The sequence below is a fragment of the Lupinus angustifolius genome, chromosome LG17, assembly GCF_001865875.1.
Source record: "Lupinus angustifolius cultivar Tanjil chromosome LG17, LupAngTanjil_v1.0, whole genome shotgun sequence".
NCBI lineage: Eukaryota > Viridiplantae > Streptophyta > Magnoliopsida > Fabales > Fabaceae > Lupinus > Lupinus angustifolius.
In genome coordinates, this window is record NC_032025.1 from 4,634,987 (window position 1) to 4,654,538 (window position 19,552).

General features: G+C 32.0%; 2 protein-coding genes and 1 non-coding gene across 4 annotated transcripts; 2 read left to right on the forward strand and 1 right to left on the reverse strand.

The window, feature by feature from the left end:
* On the forward strand, nt 4,489-4,560 carry TRNAE-UUC. Its single transcript has one exon. It is a non-coding gene; the product is annotated as a tRNA-Glu (tRNA).
* LOC109331570 (protein ecdysoneless homolog) lies at nt 10,444-15,660 on the forward strand. Of its 2 annotated transcripts, XR_002105812.1 has the most exons (6): nt 10,444-11,644; nt 12,431-12,769; nt 13,071-13,195; nt 14,501-14,664; nt 14,903-15,156; nt 15,300-15,660. XR_002105812.1 is itself a non-coding variant. In XM_019566154.1 (5 exons), exons 1-5 carry the CDS (start codon nt 10,506-10,508, stop codon nt 15,083-15,085), a joined length of 1,950 nt encoding a protein of 649 aa, XP_019421699.1. In that variant the 5' UTR covers nt 10,444-10,505; the 3' UTR covers nt 15,086-15,660. The 2 variants fall into 2 exon arrangements, 1 of the variants encoding a protein (XP_019421699.1); XM_019566154.1 differs by having other exon boundaries at nt 14,903-15,660.
* On the reverse strand, nt 15,916-18,886 carry LOC109331571. Its single transcript, XM_019566156.1, has 2 exons — nt 17,306-18,886; nt 15,916-16,332 (listed from the first exon to the last, which is right to left on the reverse strand). The coding sequence occupies exons 1-2, from the start codon at nt 17,763-17,765 to the stop codon at nt 16,277-16,279; spliced, it is 516 nt and encodes a 171-aa protein (XP_019421701.1). The 5' UTR covers nt 17,766-18,886; the 3' UTR covers nt 15,916-16,276.

The window sequence follows — 19,552 nt, forward strand, 5'->3', positions numbered from 1 at the left end:
TAATAAATGTCTTTTATCCACCTCCGTGAGGGGACTTGATAGAAAATGAAGGGTAGGAAGAATATGATGATAGGATGGTGACTACCCATTTAATCAAACAAAAAGCTAAAAAGTAGTCCAAACACGAAATGCGTATCATATCATAGGATCTTAAAAACCCACTGAAACTCCTCCCTTCCTTCTTATTTACCATAATGCCACCACCAGCATAATTAATCAATTTAATAAACAATACATAAAATAGTCAAGTGGGTAATTATGTATGCATACATTAATAATATACTAACCGTTGTAGTCAAACATGAAAACTAGAAGTGGAGTAACCGATGAGATGAGAGGCCAATACATTGCTCCCTAGGCACAGCACGAAACACCCTTTTTGCCTGCTGGCTCCGAAGAAATGGCAACATCAAGTTTCTGTGCACAAATTAAAAATCAAAGTGCAATGCACACTGTGCTAGACCAGTGGCCGAAAAAACGGGGATTAGTTATTTGCTACATTCATGTTCATGACCCTCTCTAGCTATAGCATAAGACCAAGTTAATTCGATTACACTATTATTATGGATGGTGTGTGCCACTTTTAAGATAAAAATCAAATCGACCCGGGAAACATGAGTGCATTAAGCAGTGGCGACGAATACGCATCATCCTCTGTGTTTCACCACATCTATATAAGCACCTACGCATCATCTTCATTTCTTGCAAGCATCCAATGTTATTCCAAACTTAACATTCTTTAAACTTAAACTAATACAATCTATGTGCCCAAAAAAAAATACCAAAAAACTAATATAATTTAACTTCAAAATAATTGCATTGTGTATATTGTTGACACGTTATTTTATCTTTTAATAATTATGTATTATTAATGTAAATATTTATATATAGTCATATTATTCATCATTTCTTGATGAGTGATACAATAATAAAATATAATTTTTTTTTGTCTTTAATATTTACTATGGTTGATGTGATTATGAGTCAACTCAACCGTAAACCGCCCCTCTTAATTTACAACCAGATCAATGCATACAGTCAATAAATTTATGTTATCGATGGAAGTGATTTATATATAAGGCGTATGAATCGGTTCATTATATAATATCTGGTTGCACGAGCGTATGCCTGATCAGAACTTAAACAAGAATAATAATAATGGATTTATTGAGAGGTGGGATTCGTTCAAAGTTCAAACCCTGGTATTCGCTTTTTCCATTATACCAATATATCTTATCACATCAACTCTATTATTTCTGCACTTAATTGTTGAAATTGTACATATTTATGTTTGTGCTTCACATATTTTTATCCTCTCTGTATAAATGTTCTCTTCAGTTCCATGAAAAATTATTAAACACTATATTAATTAGTATTGAAATTTTGGTGTCCATAAAACATTGTTTATGGTATAAATCCAATATTTGTAAACGTATATGTTTGTTAGGGGGTAAATGGTACACTTCCAAGGATTTAAGTCTAAAAGCTCATATGTTATATCTTACAACTTTAGGAGAAACTTATATATAAGAACACATAAAATAGATTATAATTATGAGTTGTTATATTTGATTATATGTTATTGTTTGCATAAATTAATAATTTTTATTCAGTGGTTCATTTATGAAGGATAAAATGAAAATAAAATACTATAGTGAAAAAAATAAGCATATGAAAAATATATTGTTTTATAAGCTGATAAAATCTTAAATATTCTGTACAAAGACAATCCGAGAAGCAAAATGTGATTTGAAAAAAACTCAAGCAAACATACTCCTAGGCTCCTAGCCTCCTAGGTGCGAGATCAATTTTTCATCTAGGTATGTATAGTGATTAATTATAAAGTTTTACTGATTTCAAGGATGAAACATTTTTAATCATTTTTATATTATTTTCTTATATGTGGTAGGTATGATTGAAGAATGCGTAAGTAATTATTTAATTGTCAACATAAATTGCCTTACTCAAGATTCCTAAAGCACTTAATGAGATTTTAAAGATTTTATAATAAATAAACACGCACTTTGCTGTAGTTTTTAAATGGAAATTGGTTCATCTTAAAAAGCACTCAATATGTCATGTATTTTAAATTGGTTCATTTAATGAGATTTTCAAGCTTTTAATAATATAGCACGCACTTTTTATAGTTTTTAAATTGGTCCATCTAAAAACCCACTCAATATGTCATGTAAGAATGTTAGAGGAGTTAGTTTTGGGATATAATGTGTAACATTGGTCAAAAAACAATTTTTTTAATTTTCAATTAAATCTATTGTGTAAATTTTGGCTAATCACAAAGCCACTCAATATGGCACAAAACCACTCAATGTGTTTGGTTTTTTATGAGTCCCCATAATCACTTTTGAAGAGATAAGCATGATTTGGAATATATGTCAACATGATTGGTTATTTTACATAAATCATTTTGCAGCCTCTAAAATTTTAGATAATGAGAAGTATTAGATTTTGTGTTTAGTGAAATTTTTACACTAAATCTCCCTACCAAACTTGATTTTAGAATACAATATTCCAACATGATTTATTTCCACTTAAAATCAATTGTAATCAAAATCATCAGTTCAAAAGATGAAAAATTGATCTCTCAAAATACAATCAATTAAGCGTTTAAATAAGAACTTCCAATAGCAGTTTTTTTAAATAAACAAATTGAGGGATTAGATGGAATCTCATACTTTAGTGTGACTTAAACTATATACAACGTATCGTTATATTATCTGTAATTCTCTAATATACCCTTTAATTAATATTTAATAACAATTATTTTGAACTTTGTAATGTAATTCTATAATGAGAAATTTATCACAAGAACTGAAGAGGGAGAAAGCAAACAAATACAATTGAGATATAGTTTATGTGTGATCAAATATTGCAGGCTTCGACTTCGATCTTACATTGTTACTCATTCTACAAACTTTTAATCTCAAGTATCAAATATGTGCATGTTTATCACCTCCTTTGTGCACAAGATGAGCAGTGCATAGACACACCATACGCGTACATGGAGGGCCAAATGATACATATGCAAGTATTTGTGGGTGTTCAATTGTATACAAACTAATTGTACACGAACTTAGAAAAGTAATGATATTTTTTTTCCTCAAATTAGACAGACCAATCTACAATATTTATATCTATACTTTTATAATAATCTATAAAGCAAATACATACTAACATGGAATAATTTGTCATTTTTTATTATGCCTTTTTACAATTTATTATTTCTACAGGTTTAATTTGTATTTATAGGAGTCTTAAAATTACATTAATCTCATTTCTATATGGCAATGAAGAATAGAATAAGTTTATAACTTCTACCAAATTTATTCATCTCATTCGATTTTTCCTCATCCACTCTTCCAACCAAAATTTTCATATGTATAAAGAAATGTCTGTTATACACTAAATTTATTCCGTTCCAATAATGTGATTATACTTGGCTTACGTTCAGCTAAGTTTCTTTCTCTTGGCTTACATTATATTCAATGAAATGCCAAAAGTGAATTATATTGTTGTGTGCATCCGTCAATCATTTTTTTATAGTAAATTACACTGATATCCCTTGAGTTTTAGTCAATTTATACAAACTACCTATCACTTTTTTACACCTACACAAACCCTTAGTTTTTTTACTTTCATTACACTGAACACTCCTACATGTGAAATAAGTGTAATATTTTAAACAAAAAATGTGAATAAATGCAATTTAGTTAAACAAAATATGATATATTGTGGAGACACGTTCAAAGTCAATACCTCTTTATTATTTTTGGTTTGTTACGATATAGTATAAGAGCGATTTAAACAATATCTCTTTATAATTGTTGATGCATTTTGTAACTAAAAATAATAAAGATACATTGATTTGTATATTATTTGGATTTGTCTCCACAATATACCATATTTTGTTTAACTTAATTGCATTTATCATATTTTTTGTTTAAAGATTATACTTATTTCTCATACAGGGTGATCAGTGTAATGAAAGTATAAAAATTAGGGGCTTGTGTAGGTATAGAAAAATGAGGAATAATATTTCACTAAAACTCAAGAAGTGTAAATGTAATTTACTATTTATTTTTTATTTGTTTCCTATTTTTTATTTTCAGTCATTCTTATCCCAAAATAAAGTATCTTATTTATTGTCATTGTCACATTATATTGTTATGTGTATCATAAATCCTTTATTGTCATATTTATAATATTGTAACACTTAAAATTCCATAATGTTTAAAAGAATATAAAAGAATGATAAAGACAAATTGAGATGGGTGAAGCATAATTCAAATTTGTCATAAAATTAGACTAAATCCAATTTCCAACCAAGACTCAACCCAAAATATAGTATCTAATTTCCAATAACAGTGAGATAAGTCCGGACTATATACACTAATCACTTGTTGAAGCTTTGAAGCATGTGCTACTATGTTGCTCTTTGATATAATTTAAGTTTTAATAATTTAACACATCTCCATTGTCGTCCAGCGGTTAGGATATCTGGCTTTCACCCAGGAGACCCGGGTTCGATTCCCGGCAATGGAACTTTTTCTTTTTCGTTTAGAAAAGCTTAAATTATTTCTTTGAGATGCAAACATCATTAATTCAAAGAACGTTCATTTCTTACATTAATCAAGCGCTAGAAATTGAATTTTATACTAAGCAACGCTCATTTCTAAATTAAATATATAATCAAGGTTGTGATACTTACTTAATTTACGAAATTCTTTACCATATTAAATAATATTTTCTTGAGTTGTATCAATTTAAAAATGGAAACTAATTTCCAAACAAAATTTACATATGAAGACTTTCATGCAATACTATAGTACCCACCAATTATCAACCCTATGCCACCAGTCACCTAGCTCCTCCTATGAGTTAAAGCATAAAGCCTTTAGTAATTCTATTAATAAACTCTATACCTAGGCATTATACCAACCAAGATTCTCTCTAGTAGAGAAGAATGAAATGATGATATAGAAAAAACTAAAGAAAAATAAAATGTAATAATACTTTTTTATTTTCAATAAGAAGATATTTTTACCCTAACAAAAACAAAACTTCCATATCTAGTATTGGAAATGGTTTATAGTATATCATAAGCCTTACCATACATCATAATTATGCTAAAGAAAGCTATCAAATTTTCATTCGTCAATTATTTTTGATGCAGGAGTACGTTATTGAATTATACCTTCAACTTTCCAAACGTAGGCACAAATCAATAATACCACAATTTGTTGGAGAATATAAAACATGACTGGAGATACATGTGCACGCTTCACAATAGTTTTGTAAGCTTTCATAATGATCTTTATTGATTCTCTTGACATAGCAACTTGTGCAAGTTGCAAATATGGTGACTAAAAACTTTGCTTGCTCTTGTCTATCCTTTCGAAACTGCATGTGATATCACACGTGGTGCAAGCTAGACAAAAAGAATGTGCAAATTAATTATACATGCTTTACACCAATATTTAAAATAAGTTAATGTCTCTAATGCTTGGTTGACAAGAGAAAATAAGAAGAGAGAAAAGAGTAAGAAAGAAAGAGATGAGAAATAAAGTAAATTTTTGTGATGTTTGGTATAAGAGAAGAATGAGAGTGAATGAATATAAATAAATATTTTCTTCTTTTTCTCTTCTGTTTTAGTTGAGTAGAAGATGAGAATAAAGAAATAGTGTTATGGTTCAAATGACAAAAATATCCCTAAAATAAAGAAAAGAGAAAAAAATTGTTATTTTATTATTAATTAAAAATAAATGTTATAATTTTAAATTATAATATTAATTAACTTTTTTAATTGATATCTTTTATATTCAAAAGAAACTTATGTATATTAGTATTATTTAAAACTAATAAGTAGAGAAAATTAAAAAAAAAGAAGGCATTTTTGACATTTTAACCAAAAAATTGACTCTCTCTTCACTTTCTTCAAAGTATGAGAGAAAAAATGTATGGTGGGTCATACTCACTTTTCCTTCTCTTCTCTCTTTCTCTCTTCCCAATCAAAGGGGAGAAAGACTATTTTTCTCTTCATTCTGTCTCACAATTTTCTCTCTACTCTAATTTACCTCAAACAAACAAAGGCCAAATGTATCTTCAATCATGTTTTATTCAATTAGATTTTAACATCTATAAAAAAAATGAAATAGTAAAAAACAAATTTTAAATTGTATGTTATTTTTTACTATGTGTAAAAAATTGATTGAAAGAGATGATTGGGGATCATTTATCCTAAAATTAGTATGTGTAAAAATTTGATTGAAAGAGATGAATGGAGATACAATTTAAGCACAATCATTCTTATATTTAAATGTTTGTTCATGTTTGGTTGATTACTTGATTGTATTAAAATGAAAATGTGGTTCTGTGTTTTATGTCATGATATCAATTTTATTTGAAGTTTGTTTTAATTGTAGCTGTTACCTTTATTATTTAATAAAAGATAACAACATTTTAAGAATGGGATTGGAAATATTGAATTGGCAAGATTCTGACAATATGAATTCAATCACTTCGTTTTTAGTAAACAATTATCAAATCATAGATAGACTAAGAAAAAATTAAATGGAGAAATAGTTAGTTTCCAGTTTGACCCATCAAATCAATCATTAGTTTCTCCAGTTTTTAGAATATTAGAAAATATAAAAAAAGATAATGAAAACAAAACTTTGGGTTTTGTCTTAGACTATAGAAGCACGCTATAAAGTCTTACGTATACGTCTTCAAAACAATCCACAACCAAATCTAATATGCAATATTTACTTACTTGTGTAACTTGAAGCTCGATCCTTAGCTGTATTTAGATGTTAGGGAATGAAGAAAGAGAAAAAGGAAAAAGTACCAAAAGCGAAAAATTAAACCAGCAACATTTTCGTATATAATTACTTTTGTACTGCAAAGAAAAGAAAACAGAAGCGAAAAGGAAAAAAAGAATATAATGACAACCATTTTTTATCGTTTTTAATAAAATATTCCATATTAATAGTTGAATGAAATATTCAATTAAATACTAAATGAACACTATAACATTAACACTCATTATTAGCTTATTAATATCAGAGGAAATTCAATGACAGCTTTGAGATTTAATAAAACTGTACCAAGTAATTCATCTATTTTTATACATGCACAAATCACTTCAAACTAATATATATTAAACTATATACTTATCTAGTGAACTAAATACAATGGCACTTACTTATAATATATAATAAGTGTGATGTTTTAAATAAAATGAATGATGATATAATTAAATTAAAACTCATGAGTTTCAGTATAACTCTCATATTATATTTTTAGAAAATTTTATTTCAAAATTTGTGGTGTGTTATCTAACAAAGTCATGGTATTAATATTATTTTTACACATCATCTATCAATTCTTAAAATGAAATATGAAGCGTCCATAATATATTCACATTACGGTAGTATAGAACACGAACACAATCCACGGTACGAAGCTAGAAAGTACAAACAAATAAAACACAACATAATTTAGTCGATTGTTTTTGTCCAATAGTTCCCATGAAAAAGAGAAAGTTTTATGGAATAGTTATTCCAAAATCATGACTAACTTTTATGTACATTCTGTAACCAACATCTTGAATCCATTGTCAATGTGCAATCTCATCTATTCAGTCTGGCCACAAATGGATAGACATTAGTATTGCTTCTCCAATCCATCACTTTTCAACTGATATGGGCATGATGAAACATAGGAAATGTTGGAAAGTTTAGAGTGTATTTTGCTACAATTTGGACGATCTAATTATTTAGGAATGATCCGATTTTCAATTCTGTTAAGTTATCTCTTCATCAAATTTTAAAATTAATGAGAGTAAAATTTTGACTTTGAATCAACGGCTAGCTATGAATTAGCTCAATTTCCTATTCTGACTAGATAGTTGATCCCTAAAATGTCTTAAAATCGTATTATAATTGTTTTTGTTCATTTTTTTACCTTTTAACTATTACTAATTTTAATACCAATTGGATACCAATTAAAATGATCCATACATTCCAATATTGATAAATACTTTCATATTCAAAACCTTAACATTTATTTATAATTTTTTTTGGTACTATGAAAAGTATTTCTTAACTTTTAGGTAAGTAATTAATCCATTTTCTAGTGGTAGCTGCTCCCCAACAAATATTATTATCAATAATCGAATTCTTAACATTTTGATCACATATGGATCTAATAAAATTTTATATTACTACACCAATTCGTTATCATTTATTTATACGGAATTAGGCATGACAAGATCTATATTCACTGGACTTTGGATATATTTTTATGAAAACATAAAAAAAGGCTTAAAATTGACATTGCTTGTGAACATTGTTTAACCATCTATCATACCTAAATAAATTAGTATCGTGTAAAAAGATGTGAAAATCTCTAAAACAGACAAAAAAATCTGAAATAATAATATTACTTTTCGTACTACACCCAACTTTATTCTTCATATCACGTAATTATATTATTGAAGAACATGATCATGATAGGGATGTGATTAAAGTTGTTAAACGGTGTTGATGAAGGAGTACTAGCTTCTTAGATAGGAACTAGGATGAAGGATACTTGATTATCGTTCTCATTTTCTTTCTATAAAGCTTAAGCCCTGGCTTTTGACCATTGACTGGTATGCACGTGCACCGCATCCTTTCTTTTATTTAAAAAAACATGCATCAAACGTTGATTTCGGCTACGCACGTGCACTCCTTGTCCCGACATGCAGTAACATAATCATGCTTTTAATGCTCAACTATGTATTATTTAGTATTCCCTTGTTTACCTTTTTAATCAATTCTTTTTTTATATTATGAAAGATATCTTCCTATTTTTTTGATAAGAAACTAACTTATTTTATAATGTGTGTTTTTCTCTCTCAATAAATATTATTCATAAGGATTAAACTTTTAATCGTTATGGAATATAACGAGGCCTACACGACTAGATAAACGTCTTCCACTAGATAAACGCCTTGTTGATTTTAATTAACTTATTTGAACACATCCCAACCCCTCTTAAATAAGTCCCGCTATTAATTTTAGTGTGAAACATGGTTGATGAAATGATAAAAATTTAAGCGGTATCCCACCATGCACGTGACATGCCCAAATTCTAACTTGAATTCAAAGCAGAAGTTTTTTAACCTCATAGGGAGAAGCAAGTTGTACATGGTATTAGTAATTTAACTTGGCATATATTTGATAACCGAGGAGCATCACATGTTGCTTACTCAACAAGGCCATTAACATGTGGATAATAGATATGACTAAGCCGTATCATTAGTCTATAAAAGGTGAAGGGGATGAAAAATTATAAACTTTTTATATTCGTTACTAAGAACTAAGGGTGTAACGTGTGATGTGTTTACGTATTTATGTTCATTTTAATAGAAGATATCAATATCATCAGTCAAATAAAGTTTTGACATTAAATTAACGTTTGAATATTATATTAAGTAGTGGAATCTTCAAGGAGATGTAAGTCATGGCATGATGAGTAGACCTCTCTTGAAGTTTCTATTTCATTATAACAAAATGAAAAATAATTAATTCTGATTATGCTTGACTAATAATGTGTTTTTTTACACCTGAACATGGCTTAGGCATAACAGATTGGGCCTCATACAAAAAGGTTTGTTCTTGAATGATATGCCATATAGGATAATGGGACTCTTGGGCTATCAAAGTACTATTATTCAACTTGAGGCTCTTAATAAGACTCTCTCAAAGCACTATTATTCAATTCGAACTGATCATGTTCTCACCTGATACATTTATAGACCTATTGTAGATCGTTGCTGTTTCACAAGTTAAGATTTTGGGCTTGCTCTCACAGGCAATGTATTATCATTTTTACACTGAAGTTAAACTACTCACATTAGATTTTTACACTGAAGTTGAAATATTCACATTAGAGTAAAGACCTACTTTTCTCTTAATTTTTTGTATGGATCAATTTAGTTTCTGAAAATTTGGAAACTGGAGAGTGGTCCACAAAAATATCAAATATATATTAAATTTGTATTTTTTAGCACTTTTATAACCTAGTTTTAATGACAATTATTTTGAATCACCTTTACCATTTTTGAGTATTGATCTCAATTTTATTTTTCGGATATCAATTGGTACATGCAATTTTTATTTATTTAGAAGTCATTTAAAATTTTCCAATATTAAAATTTTTATATTAATTCATTCCAATATGTCACTAGCCCATATAATTATAGCTAGACAACCTATTATTTCTCATAAATGAGCAAAGAGACTTAAGAGAAAATATGTCATTTATAAATCAATCACTAATAAATAAAATATTTTATTATAATATATATCATCTTATTATAAATAAAATGATAATTAGAAAGATATACGAGGATATATTATTTTCCATCCATAAAACATGTGACTCATTGAAGAGGTTTAAGAGAGGTTCAGTTTGAAGAAACGAGCAAGACAACAACAACAATGACATCAATGGAATTCCCATTTTCTCCTCCTTCTCACAAACACTCCCGTATCCCAGACGACACCGTTTTCTACGCCTTATACACCGACTCCCTCACCGCCACAACCACCGCTGACCTCCAATCCCTCCACCTCCAAATCCTCCAAACCCTAACTCCCTTCACCGCCGACTACATCTGGCAGCACCAGCCCTTCACCCTCTCCCCTTCCGCTCCCCCCAACCCATCCTGCCCATGCTCCTCCCCCTCCCTCCCCCACCTCCACGGCCACCTCCGCTTCGGCGACAACCTCGACGATGAGTGGTTCTCCGTCTTCCTACTCTTCCACATCTCCCGCCACTTCCCTTCCCTCTCCGTTCGCCTCTGGGACAACGACGGTGAGTTCCTCCTCATCGAGGCCGCCCTTCACCTCCCTCGCTGGCTCAATCCCGACACCTCCACCCACCGTGTCTTCCTCCGCAACGGTGATCTACATATTGTCCCCAAAACTCGCCTCCCAAACCCCACCCTTCTCGATTCTCTCAAGTTTCTCATTGATTCCAGTTCTGAATCAAAGGCAAGTGAACCAGTGCAGCGTGCGGTGAAGAACCGGATCTCGGAATATCCCGAACGAGCGAGAATTAACATGCAGAGGGTTAGGGTTAGGGTTCCGGTGTCAGTGGCGATGGTTTTAAAGCACGAGCCGTGTTTAATTTCCCTCGCGGTGGAAGGGTTCTATGATAGGGACGTTGACACGATGAAATTCGCGGCGAATATGGAGAGATTTTTGAGGAAAGGGAGTGAAGGTGGTGATGAATTGGTGGTTGTTACAGTGACGATGTCGAGGGCGATGTATGCACAGTTGGTGCAGCAAGCCTTTCGGGCTCCTAAGGGGTATCCGGTGATGCCAATGAGAAGCGAGGTGGAGGCGAATAAAGAGGCCGAGTTGGGGATGAAGATAACTTGTGGGTTGGAGATGATGTATCAGCAGAGGAAAAGAGATGGGGCTGAAGGGAAAGGGAGTACTTGGGAGAAGTTTAAGCAGAGCTTGGAGGGTAGTGGGTACTTTCAGGGGCTGCTTCCTGGTTCTAATGAGTATCAGAAGTTGATACATAATGCCGAGGAGTATTATAGGAACACTTCTCTGCATTCCAGAGCCAGGTAGTGTGATCTTTGTTCACATGTATATAACATTGGTGAAACTTATGAGGGCTCATTTTGATAGATAGAACACTTGAAAGGACGCTTCTTGATTTACCATTGATTTCAGCGAGGCTGATGGGATTTCGTTTTGGAAGAACCCTGTTGTTTTTAAATAAGCGGGTTTTTAAAATTGATTAGTTTTTAGAGGAAAATGCATCTCTTAGTTTTATTTTTAGTATGTTCAATTAAAAAAGACGATTCATGTTTAAGCTGGCATGTTTGGCAATCCTGATATAGTTATGAAAATGTGGTTTATATGGAAAATAGCAATTTTTGGAGGAGCTAGATGTTTCAAGGTTATTTTGAAAAGTGAAAACTGTTAGATTGTTTGCAAGTTGCAACCAATCTTATTTTTACCACCCCCGGCCAAAGTGACTACCAAACGACTATTATTAATGTATACAAATGCGATTTTTTGTACATTACCCAAATGAAATAGATTAATGACCTTTCAGCAAAAATATCCAATCATAATGTAACATATTAACTCACTAATCAATTCTACATATTATTGATTATTGAATTAAGATTTTTCGCTTATAATGCAAACACACATAGATGAGTTTTTTTGTACACAGAATAAGTCAATCAAGGCTGGTGAAATTTTTTGTCTCAGTTGAATGAGGGCATGAGGCATTGTGGATTAACCTCCCTATGCTTTTATATGGTGTTGTTTGATTTTGGATCACAAGTTTATATTGGTTCTTATTATTCTATCATTGCTAAGGTTGAAATTTGTTGCAGTGACTTGATGAGTGCTCCTGTGAGACGCATAGATGAAATCCTTGCTTTACCTCATTCGGTGGATGATTTTAAGTGTCAGGAGTTGCCTCCATCTGATGATGATTCCTGGCTTTACAATGGAGACGAAGAGTTAAACTCTGCTCTGATGGAGAGACAAAAGGAGATGGAGCTTTATGACTTAAAACACAAAAAGAAAGGAAAAGCAAAAGAGGATCAGGATACTGGCCTATCATCTGGTTCAAATGCTGGGGAGTTTGATCCTGGGGATATAGCGAAAACTATGCAAGCATTTGTCCAAAAATTGTCAAGTTTTGAGGGTGCTGAAGCTCCTGAAGACAGGTTAGCGTAACCATACACTTGCTAATTTAAAAAAAAAATGCTTAAATAAGTACTTAGGTAAGCTATTTATTTATCCAAACAGGACTTGGCTTTTAATAAGCCTAACAAGTTATGTTTGAATAAGGTTGCTATTTTTTTTAATACAAAGTGCCATTCGCTATGTTAGTTAGTGATATTTATTCCTGATACTGTCATGGTAAATACACGTTTGGGTGAAACTCAATATAATATACCTTTGTGATTTTGATGCATGACCTGATTGTCATTATATCTCTTTATCTTGGCCACTCGTCTTGTAAAGGAATAAGGAGGTGGAACTTGATGTAGACCAATTTATTAGAGATGTGGAATCAATAATGAAGCTTCCAGGTGATTTAGTTGACAATGGTGATGTTGAAGAAGGCTCATCATCTGACCTGGACTTTGGTAAGATCTTTTAGTGTTTATGTTTACTTCGTAGATAGTGAAAAAGTGTTCCCTGTTAATTAAGAAAGTTTACTCACAAACTTAGACCCTCTACTAAATTTCTGTATGTTGAACTTGTTTTGTTTGCCTTTATTTTTTTTCTGAAGGTTTTGTCTTGAAAGGTTCATGTTACATCATTACAGTAGTACATTTCTGTTTGTCTGATATGTCATGCTTGTACACTCAATTTGGTTCACACCATTCATAATGATTGACCTCTCTTTTGGCTGTGTGCTCTTTTTGCGCAATCTCGAACATTCTTCTTCCCCTCTTTGGTTTGATGGAGGATGAGCAGCATCTGAAGTGCAATTCTTTCACTGTTGTCAAACAGTGAAAGTATTACATGCATTTGTTGTAGAACAATAGGGTGCTCTTGTCTGTCTTTTTCAACCATCTATCCAATGTTTTGGAACAAGTGCAACCCAGGCTTTGTTGTGGCTGTTCTGGCTATACATTTTTTGTCCGCTTTTGAGTAATGCTAGTAAAGCCTCCGTCTCCACTACCCTTGTGCTTGGAATAAGTGATAATCATTGGGGGCTTATAAATTGCTTTACCTCCTTCATTTATGGAATTAAATAGGGAAAAAACTGTTTAACTTAACTGTGTTTCCATTCAATATATGATTGTGGAGTTCTACTTTCCAGAGAAGTTCAAACTGCTATCTGTAGCAAAGAAATGAAATTGTCTTGTAAAATTGTTGCTTCTTCTTTGTATCTTAAGCACATCAATTGTGGCACACAATCACACTATGGTTTTAGATACACTGTTGATATTTGGTTATTGCTTTTAAATATAAATATTTATTTACAACAACAACCAAGTCCATTAGGTGAGGTTGGCTATGTACTAATATTTGTGGCATGAATATTTATTTACTTAAAAATAGTAATTCTTCAGGGATGTCCCATGCAGAGGATATGTTTTTAATATAGTTTTCACTCATAAGTGCTTAATAATTCTGGTTTACCTTATTTCGGTTAGAAAGTGCTTACTAATCCATTATCTCTTCAAGTTTGCTGTTACCCAATGTACTACTGACCTATAAATCACCTGGATTGTTAGTCATTCTATGAACTGTACAGGATAGTCCAACCATATGAAACTGATATCTAGGTTTTAGTATGCATAGAACTGAAGGAGTAATGAATTAATTCCTGGAATTCAACCAAATAGACGATCACTTGTTCAGTCTACTATTTTGTGTCTCCCCTCTTAACCTCATAGTAACTCTTTTCGATTCTTATATTTTTATTGACGATTATGTAGATAATTCTGATGAGAGTGATATGGCTGAATCTGATAAGGATAATGAGGGTGGAGAGGATACTTTCATGCAGACCTATTCCGATGCAATGAATGAAGAGCTGAAGGCATCTACTCTTGAAAAAAGTTTTGTTCGTGCTAAGGAACAGATTGCTAAGAAGGATGAGGTATTTAGTTTTTGTTTGCATGAGGAAAGCATGAAGTAATAGTTAATGATTAACGATATGGTAACCTTACTAAATAAGGGTTAAAGCCAATGGTAGTATGTGGACAGTTTGATCAGACACAAGGAATGAGACTGATGAATAATAGTTCAATTTCTATCCTTTTCAACTAACTTTCAGAAGCGCTGAAGTGCAGCTGATGATGTATTTACTTTTTTTGTGCTTCTGAATTCACTTTCAGGGAACTTCCAATGCAACAGAAGCAGATATTGATGAAGATTTTTCACCTGTAGATGTCGATGTGAATTTAGTGAAAAGCTTTCTTGATTCCTTTTCTAACCAACAAGGGCTTCCTGGTCCTGCTTCCAATTTGCTTGGACTCATGGGGGTGCAGTTCCCACAAGATGCCAGAAAAGGCAAATGAAGTTATTACAATTTTTGGAAATTATTTTTCTACATGCCAAATGACTACCTGCTTAGGACACCTTGCTCAATGTGAGTGCAACTATGTAGTGTTGTAAACTATATTGCAAAGCTGGAACGAATGTACTGTGTGTAAATATGTGTGGGTTTCTACAACAGTAATCTCTTGATGAAGTTTCATAACCTGTTTGCTGTGTTTTTTCCTCTGATAATAGGCAGCAGGCATATGGGTTGCTAGCAAGTTACTAGTTATGGTGGAATTGCACCAGGTTTTGGCACTTGATTCCGCGCGAAGCATGTTATTTGCTTGAGAGAAAAGTAAGAGAGATAAGCATGCTGCAAGTTGCTTAGCGTGTAGTACAATGTTGTGAGTGGTGGATGAAACTACCCATTATATATTTCAATGTATGAATTGAACGATCTGAACAAAGCAATAAAAAATGGCAGCAGAAATGGAGCAGTTTAATTATGACGATGATAATATCACTATTATGTCTATTTTGAACCTTAATCTTTACGAATTGGATTATGCTGATAGTAGGGCCGTTTTGTTTTTATAAGACAACTCGTTTGAACCGAAAAAAGTACATTCTTCAACACAGTTGTACATGACGGGCATTTGTAATAGTATATATAGGGAGAGCTTATTTGGGTTTATGAAAATACTCAAAATAGTTTATGAATGTCGGTTTGGCAGATTTCTGTGTCTAAAAATGAAGCAAATGCCACATTCTGGCAATGGTTTATTGATTAGGTAACCTCAAAACAAGTGAGAGTTACCTATCAAGTTTTACTTTTATGTCTTTGTAAGTAAGCAAGGCAGTGTTGAAGTGTAAATCTTACATGTCTAACTTCACAAGTTAGGATAAAAAAGTATAATTATTCTGCAAATATTAAGGGCTAGGAAACACCTGACTAGGCCCAGTACGAAATACCCCATTCAAAATATGGCTCATGCAACTTTAACTCCATATCCACGATATTTTTGTATCACAGTAGTGATTGGCCATAAAAGTATTTTTCTAGACTGAAAATTTCCATTTCAACTTAAGCTTTTATCCTAAGAGGAGAATAGGATTCTATATACAAAAAATACATTGAGTGGATAATGGACTCCTGGATTTTTTGGCCTCCTCTACATCTACAAGTTTTGTCAGAAAGGTGGGGCCACAGAAGTTGATGTTTTCCTTTCCTACGCTTCAAAATTCTGAAGAGAAGCCAGCCATTGTTCCATGTAATTCTTGCCAACTGCATATTCAACCAGTATACCAAACAATAAGTACTGATGACACATCTCTGGTCTCTTAAAATGCCATAAATATCACAGAAAATGCACAAACAAGTCATCCGAAAACTTGTGGTGTGAATAAATGCTTTTACTCCATTAATTTCTCACACAATTATAGAGCAAAAGTTGTACTATTGTTAATGAGTATGTAGAGGACAACTTTCCCAAGTTTTGATTTGTAAAAACAGCTTAATTGGAAACACAAGGTTGTTGTTACCAATAACAGTTTAGAGATAACAAAGATAAAAGGTGTTCTGCTTAACAAATCTATTAACATAACATATATATTATAATATTCTTAACTTTTCTTGCTACAGATTTGTACATAGAATTGTAGGGTCTAAGTAATGATCTGCAAATCCTGCTTAACAGGGGCAGAAGATACAAATTGATTCACTACCGAAATTATAAAATAAGAACTCATTAGACATAAAAAGAAGTGCAGGAAAGGAGGGCCAATGGATCAGGAAACCTCCTGAAACATAGAAAAATACAGCAAAAAATAACCATTCTCTTTGCTAATCGGACAAGAAAGCTATTACAAAATAAAAGAGGAGCCAAAACCCACATAGGCTATAAAATATTCCTGTAGCACACTAAACAAGAGAGATTTTGTCTGATGCATCCCTAGTCACCATTACTCTTACAACTACTAAATGGTAATAGCTAATTATCAGTAATCAAGATAAAAAAATCATAAATAAATTAGCCATGATGATAATGATAATGATAAAAGCAAGGCCAAACCAACTCATAAGTTTGCTCAACATAGTTTATAAAAATACACATAAAAATGTAATCAAACATTGTTATCCTTAAATAACCAGAATATGAAAAAGGTTAAACAGTGCCAAGGAGTTTAAAAGAGATCAACAACACACAAATAAGGGAAAACAGGTTATATACATTTCAAGAGCAGGTTCTAAATCTTACCAGGAGATAATGCATTAGGGAGGTTCTTGATGGCACTCAAAAGCTCATTATTTGAACCCTCCACCTCTTTGCAACCAGGTCTATAGCAAGGAACAAGCACAGCAAAACTATTATCTGACTCATCGTCACTCTGAAAATCAGAGCCTTGAGGCTCCAACCACCCAATAGACCAATCTGAGTCATCAGATTCAGAGCCAGACAAACAATCACCACCATCAGATGGTACCAACACAACATCCAATTCTCTATCAATTCTCCTCTCTTCCCGGCTCTGCCATTTCCTCTTAACCTTCCGGTGAGATGGAGAAGTTATCTTTGTTCCCTTCACCAAAGGGAACTTCACAGTCTCTCTTCCACGTTCAGAAGATGATGAATTCGGAGGGGAGCTATTCGAAACAATAGGCTTTTTCTCCTTGCTACCCCACAACCACCATGACAGACGTGTAAAAGAGACTGCCATAGTTCCAATTTGCTCCAGTACACTGATTCAACTTTCAAGGCTAAATGGGTTGCAATGAGTGATGAAGCACTTTCAGAAGCCAAGGATTTATGTGACAGAAATGAGAGAAAAGTCACAAGTGAAGATGCAATAGCCAGTGGTTCCTACATGTTGCAGTAACCACTATATTAGGAAATGATCCTTCATTAATAAAACAAAAATCAATTGAAAACCATTAAATTCTCAGAGCATAATTAAATTCAACCCCACAAACCCAATAATATCAATAACTGATAAAATCCAAATAAAACTTTAATAAAGCGGATGCAGTGAATTTGTCAAGGTTTCCTGAAAAATCAAACCCAATTTAGCAAAGCCGAAGAACTCAGTCTAGATTAATTGACTCGTACCCAAAATTAAATGTCAGCAAAAAAAAAAGGAAAGATATTTTCTTAACTTCATTAATCTGACTTTAATCAAAGCGCCATAACTCAGACACATAAAATACTCCCAGAAATGCGAACAAAAAAATCATTATCCAAATTCGAAAAGAATAATTTATTTCTTTTTTAATTCCTCGCCAAATATAACAATAACCCCAAATTTCAATCACAAGGAGTCAAAGACAGTCATGTTTAGTCATTGAATGCAAAATCAACAGAAGCAAGACTCGAACATAGTCTATCTCTTAGAAGATGAAAACTTTTGACTAAAGACCTTTGCTTTGTGTCAAAATTGGTAATTCCCCAAACTCAAAAGAATCAAACTTTCTTCGTATCACCGCAACATCCTAAAGTTCTCGTCTGAAAAATCGAACCTTCATAGGAAAATGGATAAAAACAAAATGAGGGGTGATCGTAGAAAGAGTTTTCTCCGGAAAATCAAATAGCAGTGGAAATGCAATGACTAAGTAAGTTCAATTCGAAACCCTAACTAGCAAACTCTCTATATGTGATCGTGTTCCTTTCTACTCCATGTTTCTGGGTACATTGAGGCAAACCCAGTAACACTGAAACTCGTCTTCTTCTGAATTTATAGATCTATTTTCATCGAACAGAAGAGTTCAGATTGGACCGGTTCTTCTGATGTACGGTGATGAGGAAGAGGGTCATACATTTACTGTGCACCTTCTACCATCTTATCATAACTCCGCATAGGTAGGAATGATAAATTACATTATTCATCTAAATCAATGATAAATTAAATCAATCTCATAAATTTAAGCGCTAATTATTTAATAATTGATAAATTTGATCTTATACTCTATAGATATAGATATGAATGAATATTAAATTTATCCAAAAGTAAAAAAAACTGTTTCCTTAAAATTATTCGAGAAATAATATTGAAGAAACCATATAAGAAAGTTGGAGAAAGTAAAATCTTTAAGATATATTAAGGTGAGATTTGCTTTTTCAAACTCGATTATAATATTATTTCCCGAAAAAATTATTTTAAAAATGTTCATTTGTTATTGTCATTTTGACTTCAATTTTTAGAGGAAAAAAAAGAAAAATCAAATTGATTAAATATTTGTTTAATTTCATTGAAATGGATAAACTAAAATTCATCTAAGTTTGAATATATATTGAATAACTTTAAGTATGGTTTAATACAACTTATAAGAATTGATGAGATCGTTATTCATTTATCCATTAAAATGTTAATCGAGATTCATGCTTAAAACACATAATCGTGTGTGAATAACATCAGCTTATGGATATAAAAAATAATCGAAACTAAAAGATATAACAAAATCACGAAATCCTATTTCTAATACAAATAACTAAATTCTAGATATAAAAAAA

What these genes read in the sequence shown, in the direction of transcription:
- LOC109331571 (XM_019566156.1), bottom strand. Translation starts at nt 17,765, where the DNA reads ATGGCAGTCTCTTTTACACGTCTGTCATGGTGGTTGTGGGGTAGCAAG. An exon ending in CCCTAATGCATTATCTCCTG is followed by an intron (nt 16,333 to 17,305) that starts GTAAGATTTAGA and finishes TTGAATATGCAG; the next exon opens with TTGGCAAGAATTACATGGAA.
- LOC109331570 (XM_019566154.1), top strand. Translation starts at nt 10,506, where the DNA reads ATGACATCAATGGAATTCCCATTTTCTCCTCCTTCTCACAAACACTCC. An exon ending in TCTCTGCATTCCAGAGCCAG is followed by an intron (nt 11,645 to 12,430) that starts GTAGTGTGATCT and finishes AATTTGTTGCAG; the next exon opens with TGACTTGATGAGTGCTCCTG. An exon ending in ATCATCTGACCTGGACTTTG is followed by an intron (nt 13,196 to 14,500) that starts GTAAGATCTTTT and finishes ACGATTATGTAG; the next exon opens with ATAATTCTGATGAGAGTGAT.